This window comes from Corythoichthys intestinalis, chromosome 22 (assembly GCF_030265065.1).
Source record: "Corythoichthys intestinalis isolate RoL2023-P3 chromosome 22, ASM3026506v1, whole genome shotgun sequence".
In the NCBI taxonomy this organism is placed as follows: Eukaryota; Metazoa; Chordata; class Actinopteri; order Syngnathiformes; family Syngnathidae; genus Corythoichthys; species Corythoichthys intestinalis.
The window spans coordinates 11822972-11844031 of NC_080416.1; the positions used below are offsets into that span (position 1 = coordinate 11822972).

General features: G+C 40.1%; 2 protein-coding genes across 2 annotated transcripts in view; one reads left to right on the forward strand and one right to left on the reverse strand.

The window, feature by feature from the left end:
- Window positions 1-21060, forward strand: part of LOC130910809 (polypeptide N-acetylgalactosaminyltransferase 15-like) — a 42427-nt gene that overhangs the window by 18093 nt on the left and 3274 nt on the right. The gene's annotated exons all lie outside the window — the stretch shown is intronic.
- kcnh8 (potassium voltage-gated channel, subfamily H (eag-related), member 8) overlaps window positions 4369-21060 on the reverse strand; it is a 70742-nt gene continuing 54050 nt past the window's right edge. The window contains exons 12-16 of the mRNA XM_057828370.1: window positions 17872-17910; window positions 14183-14436; window positions 11178-11275; window positions 10950-11029; window positions 4369-5168 (exon numbers count right to left, since the gene is read on the reverse strand). Of these exons, the coding sequence (XP_057684353.1) occupies window positions 4677-5168; window positions 10950-11029; window positions 11178-11275; window positions 14183-14436; window positions 17872-17910 (963 nt within the window). The 3' untranslated portion in view covers window positions 4369-4676. The remainder of the gene's footprint in view (window positions 5169-10949; window positions 11030-11177; window positions 11276-14182; window positions 14437-17871; window positions 17911-21060) is intronic.

The window sequence follows — 21060 nt, forward strand, 5'->3', positions numbered from 1 at the left end:
ATGAAATAATCAATTCAACACACACACATCCCCTCATAAAACATCACACTAACCCCCCAAAAAAACCTCTCAGATAAAACAATATCTTTTAGCGCTAAAAAAAAAAAAAAAAAAAAACGAATTGAAAATACATTAAAAAAAAAAACTTACAAAAACTTTACCATCTTATCTCTCACGTACATACTGTAACCCCCCCCCCCCAGCAAAAATCTATAACCAAATATAAAAACTCTCTCACACAAAACCTTACTCAAATACTCACCCCAAAATATCTTCCTGTCCAGTTCGTCTTCCTGTCCAGTTAGATTCCATATTGCAATGCTAACATGCTATCGCGTGCACTTTGGATGAATATTTTCTAACAGTTACTACAAAAAAGACTCTGATTTAACAGTCATATTCGTCGTTTATTAGCATAACAACTATCAAAATTGAGAAGGAGGGTAACTGATTGATTCCAGTACATTCCATGTGCAGAGTAGCTTCATTCCAAAACTGCAACTACCTCATATACAGAACCATATTTCTAAAATCTTGCATTCGTCAAGGTAAAAAAATACATCATTTCTTTGAATACATTCATATAAATATAAAAGCCTTAAACATTGTGCATTTGAATGGGAATATTGCCTCCGCTCTTTGCTTGTGTAAATTCACCCTCCGAGCCGGTAACCCTTGATCAGAATCGGGGAATAGCCTATAAAATGGACCATGAACCAATTTATTATCGGCCCGCTCCAGGCTAATTCCCAATAAGGATGCCTACCTTAAATTACTCGGCTCTTTTGAAATGAACGTGTGCATCAGTAAATGTCAAGTTTGCTTATTAAAATAGTGTTTAAATAGAAGGATAAATGGCGAGCTGGATTGAGACATGCGGCGAGAGCTACTCGAAAAGTGCATGCAGAGAGAGAAGGAAGGGCGGCAGAGAGCCAGGGAGGATAAAGGGGAGAAATATTGGAAAATCGTCAGAGAGCGAGAGTCAGACCCTGCTTAGTGTGACAGACTACAGCAGGACCCGAGTTTCTTGTAGAAGCTCCCCACTGATTTCCCCTTCCCTGAGGACTGATGGTAAAGAGCGCAATATGTCCAGCGTTTTTTCCTCAAAGGGGAAAGGGTTTGGTAGAAAAGTTTCTTGTCACCAAAGATCGCTTCCACGACTTATCATCATGTGAACGGTTCCTCTGAAATATTATCTTTTGTATCCGTAAAATACCTGCATCATTTTCCTGAAAAATGTACACAGTTAAAAAAAAGTATTTGGTGGTTGAAGTTACGGTAAAATACTATCAGCTGCGGTTTGCCGGAATTGAACTACTGGATAAAATTAAAAACATAATTAAAACTATCTCTCCAATCAGGTTCCATCACTGTGGAAGTCAAGCATGCTGACTGCTGAGCTAATAGCCCAGTTACAGTGGGGCAAATAAGTATTTCGTCAACCAATAATTGTGCAAGTTCTCCCACTTGAAAATATTAGAGAGGCCTGTAATTGTCAACATGGGTAAACCTCAACCATGAGAGACAGAATGTGGGAAAAAAACAAAAACAGAAAATCACATTGTTTGATTTTTAAAGAATTTATTTGCAAATTATGGTGGAAAATAAGTACCGTAATTTTCGGACTATAAGCCGCTACTTTTTTCCTTCATTTCGATACCTGTGGCTTATAGTCCAGTGCGGCTTATTTGTTGATTTTTTTTTAGGTAACACTTTATTTGACAGCAGTGTCATATGACTGTCATAAGATCATCAAAATTATGACATGACACTATCATGGACATTACTGAATGCTTATGTCATTAAGTGTCATTTGGCAAATTATGTCACTAAATTTTTGTCCATCTTGGATCTTTTGCATCCATTCAAAAGTGAGATCATTTGCCGGAAAACACTTAATGACATCTGTTATAAGCATTCATGAATGCTCAGGACAGAGACATGTCATAATTATGATTGTGTAATGACAGTCTTATGGCACCACTGTCAAATAAAGTGTTAGCAAATACCATAACTAGCAATTGATGAAACAATTGGAACAGTAACTGAAGAAATATTTAGCACAGAACATAATTTTTTATTGTTATTTACATCTGTAGCGCTGCAATGCATGCTAAGAGGCATGTTGAATGACAACAGTCAACAGCAGTTGGCAGCAGAGGTTGACTGTCTCCCCCAAGGGAGCAGTGATGTCCAAATGAAGCTTCTTGAAGCAATAAAGCTTTGCAGTAATTGGTTCAAAGTTTAATGATGGTTCATTTGGTCTTATGACAGTCGGTCGTATGATGCCGCTGTCAAATAAGGTTGTACCGGTTAATATCCTTTGGTGTAAATATTCCATGATACAGTGAGGACAGCTGCGGATTATAGTCCAGTGCAGCTTATCTATGAACAAATGCCATTTTCTTGCCAAATTTGGTGGGCTGCGGCTTATAGTCAGGTGCGCCTTATAGTGCGAAAATTAGGGTATTTGGTCAATACCAAAAGTTAATCTCAATACTTTGTTATGTACCCTTTGTTGGCAATAACGGAGGCCAAACGTTTTCTGTAACTCTTCACAAGCTTGTCACACACTGTTGCTGGTATTTTGGCCCATTCCTCCATGTAGATCTCCTCTAGAGCAGGGATGTTTTGGGGCTGTCGTTGGGCAACACGGACTTTCAACTCCCTCCACAAATTTTCTATGGGGTTGAGATCTGGAGACTGGCTAGGCCACTCCAGGACCTTGAAATGCTTCTTACAAAGCCACACCTTTGTTGACCTGGCTGTGTGTTTGGGGTCAATGTCATGCTGAAAGACTCAGCCACGTCTCATCTTCAATGCCCTTGCTGATGGAATGAGATTTTCACTCAAAATCTCTCGATATATGGCCCCATTTATTCTTTCCTTTACACAGATCAGTCATCCTGGTCCCTTTGGAGAAAAACAGCCCCAAAGCATGATGTTTCCACCCCCCATGCTTCACATTGGGTATAGTGTTCTTCAGATGCAATTCAGTATTCGTTCTCCTCCAAACATGAGAACCTGTGTTTCTACCAAAAACTTCTATTTTGGTTTCATCTGACCGTAACACATTCTCCCAGTCCTCTTCTGGATCATCCAATTGCTCTTTAGCGAACCGCAGACGGGCCTGGACGTGTACTTTCTTCAGCAGGGGGACACGTCTGGCAGTGCAGGATTTGAGTCCCTGGCGACGCATTGTGTTACTGATAGTAGCCTTTGTTACTGTGGTCCCAGCTCTCTGTAGGTCATTTACTAGGTCCCCCCGTGTGGTTCTGGGATTTTTGCTCATTGTTCTTGTTATCATTTTGACGCCACGGGGTGAGATCTTGCATGGAGCCCCAGATCGAGGGAGATTATCAGTGTTCTTGTATGTCTTCCATTTTCTAATAATTGCTCCCACAGTTGATTTCTTTACATCAAGTGTTTTACCTATTGCAGACTAAGTCTTCCCAGCCTGGTGCAGGTCTACAAAAACATGTAGCCTTGTTTAGGATCCAGAATTGTCCCTCCGTCGTCTGTTTTTGCCTTGTTTTTGACCACTGTCGATGAATAAATTGTTCTTCCTTCCCGGTTGGCGCTCGCGGAGGCAGCATCGGCCGAACGGCACTTGTTTTGGCTGTCGCTGTTTCCGTGCATCTTGGCCGGGGGGGGCGAATTTCAACACCAGCCTGGTGCAGGTCTACAATTTTGTCTCTGGTGTCCTTTGACAGCTCTTTGGTCTTGGCCATAGTGGAGTTTGGAGTGTGACTGACTGACATTGTGGACAGGTGTCTTTTATACAGATAATGAGTTAAAACATGTGCCATTAATACAGTAACGAGTGGAGCCTCGTTAGACCTCGTTAGAAGAAGTTAGACCTCTTTGACAGCCAGAAATATTGCTTGTTTGTAGGTGACCAAATACTTATTTTCCACTCTAATTTGGAAATAAATTCTGCAAAAATTGAACAATGTGATTTTCTGTTTTTTTTTTTTTTCCCCACATTTTGTCTCTCATGGTTGAGGTTTACCCATGTTGACAATCACAGCCCTTTCTAATCTTTTCAAGTAGGAGAACTTGCACAATTGTTGGTTGATAAATACTTATTTGCCGTGCTGTATATTCTGGCAGCCAGGACGCTCTTTTAACTCGCTGGCTGCCACTGACGGCAATAGACGCCCAATTCATTTGAACTGGGAGATTTAGCAGTGAATTAACAAATGTTTATTCACTCCCAGTTCAAATGGATTGGATGTCTTCAAGTGATTAACTAATTTCAATTCATGAATTCATGAGTGAAAAATCAGCAAAAATCTTTACAGAAAAACTATCGTTATTACGTGAAATTTACATTTTTCCCGAGTTTTAACGGTAAATTTCCTTCCACTGCCAGTATTTTTAATATTGTAGTCCCATAATGAGAAAATAGACTATTGCTTTAAAAATTTTTTAAGGTGCATCAGGGTTGGTCAGGTGACAGAAAGGAGAGAGTAGTTTGTTAGCGTTGTCATTCACTGCCAATGATGTGTATAATTGTCAATGGCAGTGAAAACATTAATCTTTAAACCTATTACACACTTAATGCTATAAGGTAACACGAACACAACTAATTTCTTTACATGCATTTGAATTTGTAGCATTATCGCAATCTTGCATCCCAGTAATAAAAATGTCTAATAATAAAAACAGGCCCGCTACAAAGTCTTATTTGGGTTCTGGTGGATCTCCACGAGTCCACATTCGGAGCTCCAATGGGGGCTGGCGTCACTCCCGACCCGCGGAGGTGGACTGCGTCCCCTTGACCTGATTGAGGTAGAAAGCCCGTCCTCGTTTCTGTACGTCTCCGGTGAAGAAGTCAGTCGAGACTCTACGATGATGGAGGAGGTGTGTGTATGGAAGGGGGCAGGGTGGGAGTACCCCGTCTGAAGGTCCCGGGGTCCATGTGCGTGGGAGGTGGGCGGCGACGTAGGCGCGTCCGTCCAGATGGAAGGAGTCCGAGATAAAAGGGGGGAAGGGTAGTGCGGAGGCGAGTTAGTGTCGGGCGGTTGGACGCAGTCGCCTGCGGAGGCGTATGGGCGGCACGCAGGTGTTGTTTGGGGGGTAGATGACATGAGGGTCTCCATGAGCTGGGCCATTCTCTTCATCACTTGGCCGAGGTCGGCGACTTCCCTGCCGAGATTCAGCACCTGGCAAGTGAAAGCAAAAACTGTGTTCAATCAGCCAATGATTTGATGATTGTGATTCTGTCCATCTTATTTTTCTGTCACCTGATAAATGAAAAGGTCTTTATAAACATAAGAGCATCAATTATCCAACCAACTAGTCATTCAAACATACACCCACGTATCCCTTTTTCATCCATCCAGACATCATTCCACCCTATTCCGCAGTCCTCCATCTATCTGTCCTGTTCACCATCCTCAATCATTTTTTAAATCATCCATCCATCCTTCCATATCCTCCATTCCTCTGTCCACATCTTCAATATTTTTTTAAAGTCTGTCCATCCATCCAAACAGCTATTTGTCCATCCATCCATCCATCCATCCATCCATCCATCCATCCATCCATCCATCCATCCATCCATCCATCCATCCATCCATCCATCCATCCATCCATCCATCCATCCATCCATCCACACAGGCATCTGTCCATCCATCCACAGCCCCTAAATAGCCTCCCATCCATCCATCCATCCATCAATTCATCTAGTCATATTCTCCATTCCTCTGTCCATCATCTTCTGTAATATTTGTTCAACCATCCATCTGTCCATCCATCCACACAGCTATCAGTCCGTCCCTCCATCGTCCACACAGCTATCTGTCCAGCCCTCAAATAGCTATCCATCCATCATCCATCAATCCATCCATCCATACATCCACACAGCTATCAGTCCGTCCCTCAATCCATCCATCCATCCATCCATCCATACAGCTATCAGTCCGTTCCTCGATCCATCAACACATCCGTCCATCCATCCATCCATCCATCCATCCATCCATCCATCCATCCATCCATCCATCCATCCATCCATCCATCCATCCATCCATCCATCCATCCATCCATCCATCCATCCATCCATCCATCCTTCCAGTCCCCAAATAGCTTCCCATCCATCCATCCATCCATCCATCCATCCATCCATCCATCCATCCAGTCCCCAAATAGCTTCCCATCCATCCATCCATCCATCCATCCATCCATCCATCCATCCATCCATCCATCCATCCAGTCCCCAAATAGCTTCCCATCCATCCATCCATCCATCCATCCATCCATCCATCCATCCATCCATCCATCCATCCATCCATCCATCCATCCATCCATCCATCCATCCATCCGTCCATCCACACAGCTATCAGTCCGTCCATCCATCCATCCGTCCATCCACACAGCTATCAGTCCGTCCATCCATCCATCCATCCATCCATCCATCCATCCACACAGCTATCAGTCCGTCCATCCATCCATCCATCCATCCACACAGCTATCAGTCCGTCCATCCATCCATCCATCCATCCACACAGCTATCAGTCCGTCCATCCATCCATCCATCCATCCATCCACACAGCTATCAGTCCGTCCCTCCATCCATCCGTCCGTCCGTCCGTCCGTCCGTCCGTCCGTCCATCCATCCATCCATCCATCCATCCATCTGTCCAGTCCCCAAATAGCTTCCCATCCATCCATCCATCCATCCATCCATCCATCCATCCATCCATCCATCCATCCATCCATCCATCCATCCATCCATCCATCCATCCATCCATCCATCCGTCCAGTCCCCAAATAGCTTCCCATCCATCCATCCGTCCGTCCATCCATCCATCCATCCATCCATCCATCCATCCATCCATCCATCCATCCATCCATCCATCCATCCATCCATCCATCCATCCATCCATCCATCCATCCATCCATCCATCCATCCATATCCTCTGTCCACCACCTTATTTTTTTTAAATCCATCTGCCCGTCCGTCCACACAGCTATCTGTCCAGCACCCAAATAGCTTCCCGTCCATCCGTTCATCGATCCATCCGTCCGTCCGTCCATCCACCCACCCACCAATTCGCCCACCACCTTAACTACCAAACAACATTGCCAATATAATTCAAACTTTTTAAAATCAATCAGCCATAAAAATAACACAATCACCACTTTTTTTTACCCATGTAACTACCCACTTACTCCAAACCTTACTGCGCTGTGTGTGTGAGGGAACTAGGGGGTTGCCTTGCCTCCTGCGAGTCAACAGAGGGCCACGAGGCTATGCCAACGCGCCATCTGCCTCTGCCAGTTGAAGCGCTCATTACCATTCATCAGGTCAATCATGCGTACTGGCAACCGGAGAGAGACCACCAGCCCTCCCAGCAGTAGCCACTCAGCCAGGTGGGAAGCTATGTTTCAGTGCCATTGACGGCAATAGACGTCCCTGTCCAAATGGTTTGGACGTATATCGCTGTCAATGATAGAAAATGAGCTCAGCGATATTATCTTATTAGTTAGAAAAACATGCTCAATACGTTTAGATGCCAACACAAACTCTTACTCTGATTGGAGCGTCTGACAAAAAGCCCGACCTGAACTCCAGCTCGGATAAAAATAGAAACGGCGAGAGCGACAGTCCAATCTGACACGCCGTCAATACGCTGGCAGTTCTGCTTTGCCACCTCCAAAAGGAATTATGGGAAGTGGTCAGCAAGAACGCCATCATTTTACAAAGTACTCGCCACGAGGCACACCATTAGGTACCCCTCAGCCATTTAATGTGTCAAAGTCATCTGTGTCACGTACTACGTCGTTGTTATGGTTTCAATCAGAGGGCCGTTATGTTAGCAAACTAAGACTGTTGAAATGGATGATTACTCGATTATTATCAAATGAATCCACAACTATTTTGATGGTAGTCATTGTTTCCTCTTTTTTGAGTATTTTTTTCTCATAGTTGTAATTAAATAAGGGATGAAAGGGGAAAACAGGAAATCTTTAAATTTTTCTATTTATTTTATTTGAACAATGAAAAACCAGTGAATATTCTTCATATCTTCATCTATTTTTACTTTTTTAAAATGGTTTCATTTTTTTAAAATATGAAAAAAGAAAAAAAAGCAAATAGTATATATATTTTTACTTTTTTCAATTGTAAAAAATAAGTATTCTCTGATTTCTGTAGACCTTAATCTTTCATTGACGACTACCTATAATGTATTCTAATAGGGATATCTCGAACCGATAACATGATCGAAAATAAGGCCGACCACGCCATTTTTCAAAGGATCGGAATCAAGTGAAAAGGATCGGGTTTTTAATTTTAAGAAATATGTTTTTCTGCTTCATACTCGTACAGCGCCACAGCCTCTCTCTTGCTAAGTAGTGGTACCAAACTGTCCAGCTTGAGAGTGGTACTTAAAGTTCACGATGATTGACAGGTTTGTAGCTGTGTAGCGCTAAAATCAAAGGCATACATGCGTCAATCATCCTTAAACTTGCATTGGTGTGCTGTGGCAACTCATTGCGTAAGTGAGAGGCTTTTCTCAGCAGTGTGAGTGTCAAAGTGTGAGTGGATTTGAGTGTACTCACTAATGGATATTGAGACCCCTCTTGATGTTTTCGTTTTTATACAATTTGTAAAATTAGTTTAACTAGTAGGTCACCATTGTTGTTGACGTCACATGGTTACGCTGCTGGCTTCCAGAGTATGACTGTAACGACATAAACATGTCATCTGTGGAACCCATTCAATTTGAACCCGAGAGGAACGTTAATGAGCATGACAGCACTGTTGCTATTTCACAAAACTAGCAGCAAAAGCAAAATGAACGGGGAAAACGGGATGAGACGAGAGTAGGTAAAAAAATTAAGTGTTCTGCCAAAATGTGCTACACCGGCAAAATGTCCTACAAGAGGCAAATTTGGCACCCAAAGTACTAAAATGCGTTTTTAGTTTGTTTTGTTTAGATGTATACAGACAGAAGATGCTAAAGATCCCTTAAGAAAATACTGAAACCTAGTAATATCAAATAAGGGGGGTTTAAATATGCTACATGATTAATGCGGTCAACAGATCAACAATCTGCTTTAAAGCTACCACAAGAAAACACAATGCTTAAAAGTATGAGAGGGAAACACATGCAAAAAGTATTTTGAGGCAATGAAAAGGTAATAAAAAGACTCAATAAAAACACAACTAGTAAGTACTCGCTGCTTTTAACCGATATGCGCATATGTTGGATGTTTCGCCGCGTAGAAGGAATTGGAGCAATCTGATAGTGTTCGTCTAGTGACAGTGACAATCTACGTCATCAACCCGAGCGTCCATTGCGCGCATAAAACATGGCACCCTCCATAGGTCAAAATATGTGTTTCTAATAACAAATTTTAGTAATAGAGAACAACAGTGGCTTATTAGAGCCTATAAGTCAGAGGTGGGCAAGCCGGTCCTCGAGGGCCGCAGTGGGTCCTGGTCTTTGTTCCAACTGACCCAGCACAGATAGTTTAACCAATGCGGTTTCAGCAGAAATGTGAAGCACCTGACAGCAGTCGACTGATTGCACTTGTAAAACAGCAGATTGGTGAAAAGGTGTCCTCTTAATGGGTTGCACCCAAAACCCACACCCACTGCGGCCCTTTGTGGAATAGTTTGCCCACCCCTGCTATAAGTCTTTAAGTTCGAGGTTCCCTTTAATAAAGACAAGGGGATTTGAGTGGACTCACTCAATAAAGCATTTTATAAAGACAAGTATTTTTCTAAGTTATTCTTATTTAAAAATAATTCCCATTATGAATGTGGCACGGTGGGACAGCAACATGTTTGGAACTTTTGTTAAAAAAAAACATAATTCACATTATGAATGTGGTACGGTGGGACAGCAACATGTTTTGAACTTTTGTTAAAAAAACAAACTTTTATTCAGTATCGGATCGTGACTCTGTATCGGCAGATTCTCAAAATCAGAGACTCGGACTTGGATGCAAAAATATGTGATCGGCACATCCCTAATATTTAATGTTTATTTTTGCAAGAAATATGAAAACAAAGCACATGATATACTTTCGCGGGCCACACAAAATGATTTGAATGGACCAGATCTGGCCCCCCACCTGCAAGCTTGACACCAGTGACCAATTAACTGATTCATGTATTCCCAACTGCCTATTATTAGTACTTTACCCCGAAAAATGCCACATACCCCCCCCCCCCCCCCCCCCCCCACAAACCGAAATGCATTTTGCCACATTTATAAAAAATGCCACATGGCAAAAAAAAAAAAAAATGCCACATGGCCAAAAATTTTTGCCACATGGCCAAAAAATGCCACATGGCAAAAAATTTTAGCCACATGGCAAAAAAAATGCCACATGGCAAAAATATTTTGCCAAATGGCAAAAAAAATATTCCACAGGGCAAAAACATTTTGCCATATGGCAGAAAATTATACCACATGGCAAAAACATTTTGTCACATTGCAAAAAAAAATTGCCACACGGAAAAAAAATTGCCACATGGCAAAAAAAATTATCAAATGGCAAAAAAAGGCACATTGCAAAAAAATTTTGCCACATGGCAAAAAAAAAAAATGCCACACGGAAAAAAAAACTGCCACATGGCAAAAAAAAAAAAAAAAATGCCACGTGGCAAAAAAAATTTGCCACATGGCAAAAACCACTTTTGGTTTTCGCCCCTGCTGTATTATGTAGCTTTCATCATTGCATTTTTCTTTTGAGTTATATGCCACAATGTGCGACTTCAGCAACATATTGTCACCTCAGGTCAACGCATGTTCTCGACATTATCGCGCAATTATCCGCCTCCTCCGAGAACTGCCGCATAATATTTTCTTACGCGTGTTCAATCTGGCGTCCGCATTTTTAATGTCTTTAATTAACCTTCAGGGATTTGCATGCGTGTGTCGGGTTAAAAAGCAAAGTTGAGAGGTTCATTCATGAAAATTTGTACTTACCTGTTGGTTAAGATGCCCGAGTTGTCCTCTGGTCTCCTCCGCTTTCGCAACTAATTCCGCCGTGCTGACGTGCGACGTATCTGTGACAAAAACGGGCGACATTACAAATCAGCTCTGGAAGTGCCGACGTGCAAATTTTAAAACAGAGTGTGCCGGTGAGACTTTTTCGCTAAGTCACATTAATCATAACTAAACAGGCCAAGGCAAGTAAGCATTTTTTGGGAGGACCTGTGGTGGATGCTGAGGCACTGCTGGGATCATTGTCATGGCAACCACGCTTGGATGAACTTTCTGTCCTCTTATTGTCTTCTGTTCCGTCTACTATCCTGTAAAAGGGAATCATGTGTGAGTTTGTGGTTTAAAACTGTCACTTTGGTGTCCGTTCTTAATCTTCAGGGACATTAAAACAATAAGGCGGGTTTTCACAGATGTCCAAATCTCATTTTGTCTTTTGTTGTCCCTCCTTGGCACTTGAAAGCAAGCACACAGAGACCTTTTTTTAATTTCTTTTGCTGTCCCTCAACCACTGAGGAATGTTGCATGATGATAAATTGCCGAGTTCACTCTGTAAATGCTTGTTGACACGGTCGTCCCTCTTGGTTTGGACTCATGGCAAAACAGCCATTTTTTTTTTTTTCTTGTGGTGCGATGACTGAAAGTAAACAGCCACTCCAAATCGATTTACTTGTACAGTATGTGTCAAACTCAGGGCCCGTGGGCGAGAACTCATCTGCCACGTCTTATTATGTTGCCCTCGAAATAAAATTGTGATCGACAAAGTGTTTCTTACTAAAATAAAAATTTTTTAAAAATATTTGAGAATGTTTTTTCCTCCTTTTTTAAGTAAAAAAAGAATATAAACTGTTTCACTTTTTGCTTTTAAACAAAGAATGTAGATAAATTTAAAAAAAAAACCTAAAACCAAAAACATTTTTTCAAACAATACAAAAACAATATTTTTATAAAAATAATTGTTACCGTTGTTTTTTTATTATTTAAAATGAATAAATTAACTGACAATATTATCACTTTTTTTTTCTTTAATGTATATTAAGAACGCACATGAAATAAAATAATGTTTTCTATTAAGAGCCTAAAAAATAGATTTGAAATTTTTTTTCATGAAAAAATCTGCCTTAAAAAATGAATAATGCATCAAAATAGTCGATTAATTTAGAATTTATAAGTGATTGATTAACTCATTCCCTGCCACTGCTAACAATTGACAGCAAATCTATTGGCATTAAATGTTCACGTTAGACATCCAATCCACTTCGATCTAGGGGTGCAGCTATCGATTATTTTAGTAGTCCATTAATCTATCAACTAGTTTGTTCGAGTAATCGAGTAATTGGATTAGGAACATTTAATGTGTTGCAGGATCAAATTTAGTAGACGTAAAACAAAGGCTCGCTAAGATTGCACTTTCAAAAGAGCATTAAATGCAAATATAAAATAAAATTCCCAAGTGTTTCTTCAAACTATGCAGAAATGCACTTTCATTTAAAAATACATTAAAATACCAGCTCTTAGCCTCAAACTGTATAAAAGAATTAATAAATGAGGATATAAGTACAACAAGAAAACAATTGGCTAACTCAAGTAGTCCACAAGCTTAAACGCTATTTAAAAATGATATTTTTTTTTTTTTTTTTTTTTTTTTTTTTTTTACAATGCTCTTAACAAATCGTTCAAACCCATATTCCCACTAAAAACAGCTAAATATACTGTACCAATAAACTAAATTTCAAAAATTTCAAGACACGTGTGCCGCTTGGACACCGCACAAGATTACGATATGGCTGCAGCGGAAGTTACTGAGCGAAAGATTTACCCCTGTTCAAATGACTCGAAAATAGATTTGTGTATGACAGGCAGGGACCCGGCAGTTGCGCTTTGGGTCCTCTTCTGCGCGTAAGCTATTTTTTAGAGCGAGAGGGGAAGAGAGAGTTCGTTGCTCCTTGCCTTTCAGTTGTCTAGCAGTAGGTTCAAGTCGTGTTAATTGGAAAATGCCCCTTGTGTGTTGCTAAGTCCCATGTGCGTCTATAAGAGGTAAGTACACGAACCCTCTTGTTCTGTTTAGCATTTATTGTTGTTGTTTTCGAGTTACCAGTTAGCGCCGAGGGCTATGCTAATCAGTAAATTAGCTAACGTGTATGTCCATTTGTGCGTTGTTTGGTTGGGTATGAAAGTTACTCTAGATGCAGAACGTGTAAAACCAGGATTAAGTACAGCGGTAACACTACAAACATGTGAAATAGTACATAAATCTGTTCAAACAAAGTATATTGGTTAAAAGAAGTCAATTATTTTTACTGTTAATTGTACAACGTGCCAGAAAGGCGCCTTCAAATAAAATTGATTATTATTATTTCTAAAGGCACTTTGTTTGTTTCCAGAAAATGTGGAATTCATTCCACCAGTGTAAATTTTATTGTATTGTTTAGAGAAATAAATACTGCCTTTGAAACAGCTAATGTTTTTGCACCTTCTTGTGAAAAAGCAGTTTAAGGTCATCTTCGTGTTGTATAGGCATGTTGAGAAATAAGTACTGCCTTTAAGATGGTTAATGTTTTTGCACTTTCTTGTAAAAACAAAACCAAAAAAAACTTTTTGTTGTTTGAGATTGTTTCTATCGTTCCTGTTGACTCATTAGTTGTTATTTTTAAAATAAATAATGGACATACATTTCTTTGCCTACTTTATCAATGAATAATGTATGATGCATCGACAATCGTGATTATCGTCAATACCGTGATCATCATTCAATGATCGAATTGTAGTACCCTGAATCCTAATCGAATCGAATCGTTGATTAGATGGCACACCCCTTATTACGAATGCATAAAAATATTAGCGCAAACAAAAACCTTACCCCAAAACTTATGTTGGTCTTGACAGGGAGCAGCTGGATGCAGCTATGTTAAATGAGTTATGTCATATTCACTGTTGCCACTAGAGAACAGTGTATCCATCCTTAATGCAAACAAGTTCAAAACAAACCATTACAACTCCACTCTAATCAAATGAATAATCGAACCAGCTAATCGAATTACTCAAATTAATCGATTAATCATTGCAGCACCAAATCGAATGAATTGCTACCAGCCCTCCTTGAGTTAAACAGTTTGAGCAACTGTCTTTCACATGAAGGTCAATTATATCAAGTGTTGTCTGTCCCTTTAAATGGGAGAATTCTAAAGGCAGACCCACTGACTAGTTCTCCAACTCACCTGGGGCTGAGGTTAGAAGGGTCTAACGTGAGCAGTGTAATATCCTCACTCGTCCTTCGAGACTTCTCGCAGTTCATTCCCGCGTCTCCGTGACCCACCGGAGACAACCCGCCAGCGCTCTTGAGGGTCACTACTCTCTTCTGCTCCAATGACGGACGATCGTCATCCTCCCTTTTGTCCTTGTCACGTCCCCCTTGGGCCTCGGCGACAGGCGGGCAACCCTGAACGAGTCGTCCGTTCCTTTTCGCACCTGACTGGAATGGAGCCAGTCATTAGCACCGTAATTGTTGGACTGTAAGCTGCTACTTTTGAATCCTATGGCTTATTTGTTGATTCATTTGGGGTAATAGGTAGCACTTTACTTGACAGCGTTGTCATAAGACCGTCATAATTATGACATGACACTATCAAGGGCATTCGTGAATGCTTATGACAGATGTCAATAACTCATTCACTCCCAGCCATTTTCACCGGAGCAAGGCCCTTCGCTCCCGGCTATTTTTCTGGATTTTGACTGATTTTGCAAGGCCCACAGAAAATTCTGTTCTATTGCTATATACATTGCCTTGCAAAAGTATTTGGCCCCCTTGAACCTTGCAACCTTTCGCCACATTTCAGGCTTCAAACATAAAGATATAAAATTTTAATTTTTTGTCAAGAATCAACAACAAGTGGGACACAATCGTGAAGTGGAACAAAATTTATTGGGTAATTTACACTTTTTTAACAAATAAAAAACTGAAAAGTGGGGCGTGCAATATTATTCGGCCCCCTTGCGTTAATACTTTGTAGCGCCACCTTTTGCTCCAATTACAGCTGCATGTCCCTTGGGGTATGTTTCTATCAGTTTTGCACATCGAGAGACTGACATTCTTGCCCATTCTTCCTTGTAAAACAGCTCGAGCTCAGTGAGGTTGGATGGAGAGTGTTTGTGAACAGCAGTCTTCAGCTCTTTCCACAGATTCTCGATTGGATTCAGGTCTGGACTTTGACTTGGCCATTCTAACACCTGGATACGTTTATTTTTGAACCATTCCATTGTAGATTTGGCTTTATGTTTTGGATCATTGTCCTGTTGGAAGATAAATCTCCCTCCCAGTCTCAGGTGTTGTGCAGATACCAACAGGTTTTCTTCCAGAATGTTCCTGTATTTGGCTGCATCCATCTTCCCGTCAATTTTAACCATCTTCCCTGTCCCTGCTGAAGAAAAGCAGGCCCAAACCATGATGCTGCCACCACCATGTTTGACAGTGGGGATGGTGTGTTCAGGGTGATGAGCTGTGTTGCTTTTACGCCAAACATATCGTTTTGCATTGTGGCCAAAAAGTTCAATATTGGTTTCATCTGACCAGAGCACCTTCTTCCACATGTTTGGTGTGTCTCCCAGGTGGCTTGTGGCAAACTTTAAACGAGACTTTTTATGGATATCTTTGAGAAATGGCCTTCTTCTTGCCACTCTTCCATAAAGGCCAGATTTGTGCAGTGTGCGACTGATTGTTGTCCTATGGACAGACTCTCCCACCTCAGCTGTAGATCTCTGCAGTTCATCCAGAGTGATCATGGGCCTCTTGGCTGCATCTCTGATCAGTTTTCTCCTTGTTTGAGAAGAAAGTTTGGAAGGACGGCCGGGTCTTGGTAGATTTGCAGTGGTCTGATGCTCCTTCCATTTCAATATGATGGCTTGCACAGTGCTCCTTGAGATGTTTAAAGCTTGGGAAATCTTTTTGTATCCAAATCCGGCTTTAAACTTCTCCACAACAGTATCTCGGACCTGCCTGGTGTGTTCCTTGGTTTTCATAATGCTCTCTGCACTTTAAACAGAACCCTGAGACTATCACAGAGCAGGTGCATTTATACGGAGACTTGATTACACACAGGTGGATTCTATTTATCATCATCGGTCATTTAGAACAACATTGGATCATTCAGAGATCCTCACTGAACTTCTGGAGTGAGTTTGCTGCACTGAAAGTAAAGGGGCCGAATAATATTGCACGCCCCACTTTTCAGTTTTTTATTTGTTAAAAAAGTTTAAATTATCCAATAAATGTTGTTCCACTTCACGATTGTGTCCCACTTGTTGTTGATTCTTGACAAAAAAATTAAATTTCATATCTTTATGTTTGAAGCCTGAAATGTGGCGAAAGGTTGCAAGATTCAAGGGGGCCGAATACTTTTGCAAGGCACTGTAAACATGGAACCCACCAAAAGAAAGCTCAGACTCTCTTCTTTCAGCAGAAAAAAACGTCATATCTTTTTCCATTCTTTAAAAATCAGCATTAGAAAATAGCTTAGTTTGACCAATTTTCCAATTTCTCATGAAAAAAAAACGAGAAATTGAGCTTTTTGTAAAAGCATACATTTCAAACAACTTTGACTTTAAAACAGCTAGTTTTTGCTTTAGTTACATCCCAGACATCTGAATAATGTTTTCCTTTTACAGAATAACAAAAACAACAAGACAAATAGAGCTTTTGATAGCAAAGTAACAATTTATGTACATATAACTAACTGAAAAATGACACTGTTCTGGCCGGTTAAACTTTTCCCTCATCGCCGCCTGTCTCATAAAGATTAATTTTTTTGAGTCTCTGTGGGCTCTGCTCGCAAGCAGCATGGACTCAAAGGCATCGTCCGCTGCACAAGTGGTCCCGGTCTTTCTGCTCGGTCGTCCAGCGCCTAGCATCCCGGGCGTCCTCCCGGTTTTTCTGCTCAGTCGTCCGCCACTGGCATCCATTCGGTCGTCTTCCGCTGGTGCCACAGCCGTGCGGCTTGGCCGTTTGTTGCGGTTGAATCGGGTTGCGGCTCATACCAAACGCGCTACTGCCCTCCAGTGGCCAGTTTTATCGCTTTAAAATGGAGTTTCAGCTTTGTGCTTTGGAGCTAAATTGAATCAGAACCCAGTGATGTCTTTTTTGGGGAAAAAAAAGAAAAAAAAAACGTAAAAGACGTATAAATACATCTTTTGGGACTTTTGGGATTTAAAATAGAATGTATTTATATGTTTTTGGGAGCTAATGAGTTAAGTGTCATCCGGCAAATTATGTCACTAACTCCTGCTCGGATCTTTTACATCCATTCAAAAGTTAGATAATTTGCCAATTTGCTAACCCAACACTAAATGACATCTGTCATACGAATTTATTAACGCTATTGGCAGTGTAATGTCATAATTATGATTGTCTAATGACAGTCTTATGGTGCCACTGTCAAATAAAGTGTGACCAAATAATGAATGTATGAACAACTGGAACAGCAACTGCAGAAATAATTAGCACAGAACATGATTTTTGATTATTATACACATCTGGAGTGCTGTAATGTATGCTAGGAGGCATGTTGGACAACAACAGTGTTGACAGCAGGTGGTAGCAAAGGTTGACTGCAGTGATGGCCACATGAAGCTTTTTGAAGCAATGAAGTTTTGCAGCCAATTGGTTCAAAGCTTCATGGTGGTTCATTTGGTGTTATGACAGTCGCATGATGCCGCTGTCGAATAAAGTGTTACCGGTTAATATCTTTTGGTGTAAATATCCCATAATACAGTGAGGACAGCTGTGGGTTTTAGTCCAGTGCGGCTTGTTTATGTTAAATTTAGTGGGTGGCGGCTTATTGTCAGGTGCGCCTTATAGTCCGAAAATTACGGTAAACATTTGATAATGGGAAAGAGTGTTTTTTCAGTGTCGCACCTGAGCGTCAAGAGCTGCCGTGGACAGTCTAGCCTTCACCTGGAAAACAACCAAAGATGGAAAATTACCTTTTAAAGGAGCAATCAAGCCATTTCTGTCCGTTCTCGTGGTTACTTTCATCAATAAGCATGCAACACTTTGTGGACAAAAGTCTCTGCACACACCTCTTATCAGTTCATTAATCTTCTGAAAAAGATCCTAGATTCAATCTTGTGTTTGGGACTTTGCAGGAACGCCACGAAACTTCCGCTTCCTCATTTAAACTTTGCCAAGTTGTCATACTTGAGTCTCGGCGCGAAAGCTTCCCCGAAAAGTCAATTTGTTAGTTGGTGAAAGTGGGTTACTGTTGTGAGTGGATACAACGTACTCTCGCCTGACTGTAATTACAGCACTGCACCTTCTCCCCACTTTTCACCCGTGTGCTATATTTGGATTCAAGTCATGTGATTCTATCCCTTATTTTAGTTTGGATGTTACTTTTTTTTTTTTTTTTTAAACTGGAATTGTTTATCGTCATTTACATTTACAGATAATTAAAACCTAAAATTCAGTGTCATAAAATTCAAATGACTTTTGAGCATTGTGAAAGAGTCCAGTGTTATTATAGTTTATTGTTATTGAAAAAAAATATATATATAGATGTGCTGTCCTGAGCCGATCGTGTCGTCTCTCCCCCCCCCCCCCCCGCTGTTTGTCAGGCAGTGCACTGGAGTTTCTTATTAAAGTTAAAGATGATTGACAGATGTTTGGGTTTGATCTTGCCAGAGACACGGAGTTCAAAAGCGACACATGCGACAATCATCGTTTAACTTGTTAAACAGTTGCTGTGGCAACTTATTGTGTGTAAGTGAGCAGCTTGACTGGGTTTGGGTTGACTAACTCAATGAAGCATTTAATAAAGCAAGCATTTTTCTAGTACTTTATTCTTGTTTAAAAACAATTAGGTGGCATAGTAATATGTTTAAAACTTAATTTTATTATTACATTTGAAGCGCTGTTTTAGGTTTCTATGAACCACAACACGTGGCAGTTTGAAATCAAATCAAATCAATGGACAACTATTTTGATTGTCCCTCAATTTTTCAAAAACATTGTTGAGCTGATCATCAACAAAACAAAAGGGAATAAACAGTAGATGCTCTTTTACTTATTACTTTTTGTTTATTGTTAATTAAATTAAAATAAAACATAAATGTTATTTTTAATATTTTAAAACGTATTCATTTTCCATTTTATTCAAAAAAGAGGGTAAAACAATATAAACGGTAAAGTATTTTCATTTATATTTGTCATTTTTTGGGGGTTTTCTAATTTAAGATAAAGAGTGTAGCAATAAATACTAGGGGTGTTAAATCGATTCGGAGATATATCATGATTTACTTCATGCAATTCTCGTATCGATTCAAAATCTGTATCGATCCTTACACGTGTTTTTTTGTGGAAATAAACAATTCAGTGGCTACACTTCTACTCCCATACAGTAGTTGGCAGCGTGCAGCAGCATTGCCTTGCAGTCTGCTAAAGTAACAAGAACATTAGACTAATCAGAGTAAAGAATTGTAAAGGTCAACCTCTAGTAACGTTACTTCAAAATCATATTACTCAAGTAAAAGTAAAAGTAGTCGTCCAAAAAACGTACTCAAGTACAAGTAAAAAAGCGGTGAAAAGAATACTCAAGTATTGAGTAACGTGAGTAACTGCTTATAATTGTGTTGGATTTTTTTTTTTTTTTTTTTTAAACAATGATATTTTTTTTCTGAGCACAAAGTTATCTATATGGACTGTTGTTACAATACTTTACAATAATCCATCACATAACCACATTAAGCCCAAAAAAAAATAAATAAATAAATAAATAAAAAAGCATTGGATTCTGAGGAGAGAAAAAAAAATTACATAAATGAGGTATTATTCGTCCAAAGAGCATGACTGCCCTCTGGTGGAAAAATAGTTCCTAGTTTGAATAGTGAAGAGTTCCTTCATAATTACTATTTTGAAATTAAAAGGATCATATTTCCGGTTTTCTGTGGTCAATCGGTGCCAAATAAAAACTGGGAGGTTAAAATCCGTGCTGTTGAGTCATGTTGAGGGCAGCGCTCTATAGGAAATACTTAATTTTTTACGGTACTTTAAAGACACCACATGATTAAACAGGCTGGCGTGAAGCTAGAATGGCATGCTTTCGTCTGATTGGTATAATGGAGTCATGCTATTGGTGCAACATCTCATTGGTGAAATCGGGAGAGCTACCCCGGTAATACACCAGGTACGTCTCTACTCTTGGCATTGTCGCAGTGAAGAAAGATCCTAAGATCCAGCATAAGCAAATCTTTTCACTTTCTCCATTTTTCTCCATTTTCCATGAATTTTCCTTTCCCGTCTTTACCACTGACTCACCCTTTTTAGAACTTTAATGTAGTCACCCCTGGTGCCACTAGATAGAGTGCCACCTAAGAGTTGGCCTCTCATGATCCACTAATAGGGGGATGGAAGCCAGGTATGTCTGTTATATAGGTAAGGGGAATCAGGTGTGTCTGTAAGCACTCAAACAACAGAGCACAGACGTTGCTGGTGAGTTGCAGTTTGCTTTCCCATTCCGAATAATGAATGATCAGACTGCTAGAATAAGCCTTTATGAGTTTCAGAGTTAGACAGATATAGGCTGCTAAGTTTGAATTTAGGTATTGATCAGAGTGGCCTGAGAGGCTGCCCTTTGCTTGTAAGCATTTTCTGTTAGAATTTGAATCTGTTTAGTAAAACATGATATAAAGACCTTTATTTCCGGGTAATAAATACAAGTATAGTTCGGCTTGAATGCAAACAATGACAAGTTACTTCATGTTAAAACAGGCTTGACTGAACTTATGAAATTAATGATAATTAATTAAATAAGTTGATTAAGTGATTAATTGGTCTAGTTTAAAAGAGGTTAGGATTTTTTATAAGTTCATGACACTGATATTTTGATTATTGGACTGTAAATATTTCACTGCAAAAGTACATACAGTAAACATTTTCACTCTTCACTGTTTCATTTTCTTCAATGTTTTCAACCTGCTATTCTCCTTTCTGATTATTCAAACGAATAAAAGTGGAATAAGCGGAGTTGGCCTCCCTTCATATCAAGCAGGACAAACATTTAAGATCTTGACAGGCATCGCTGGAAAAAAAAAAAAATCTAAATATGTA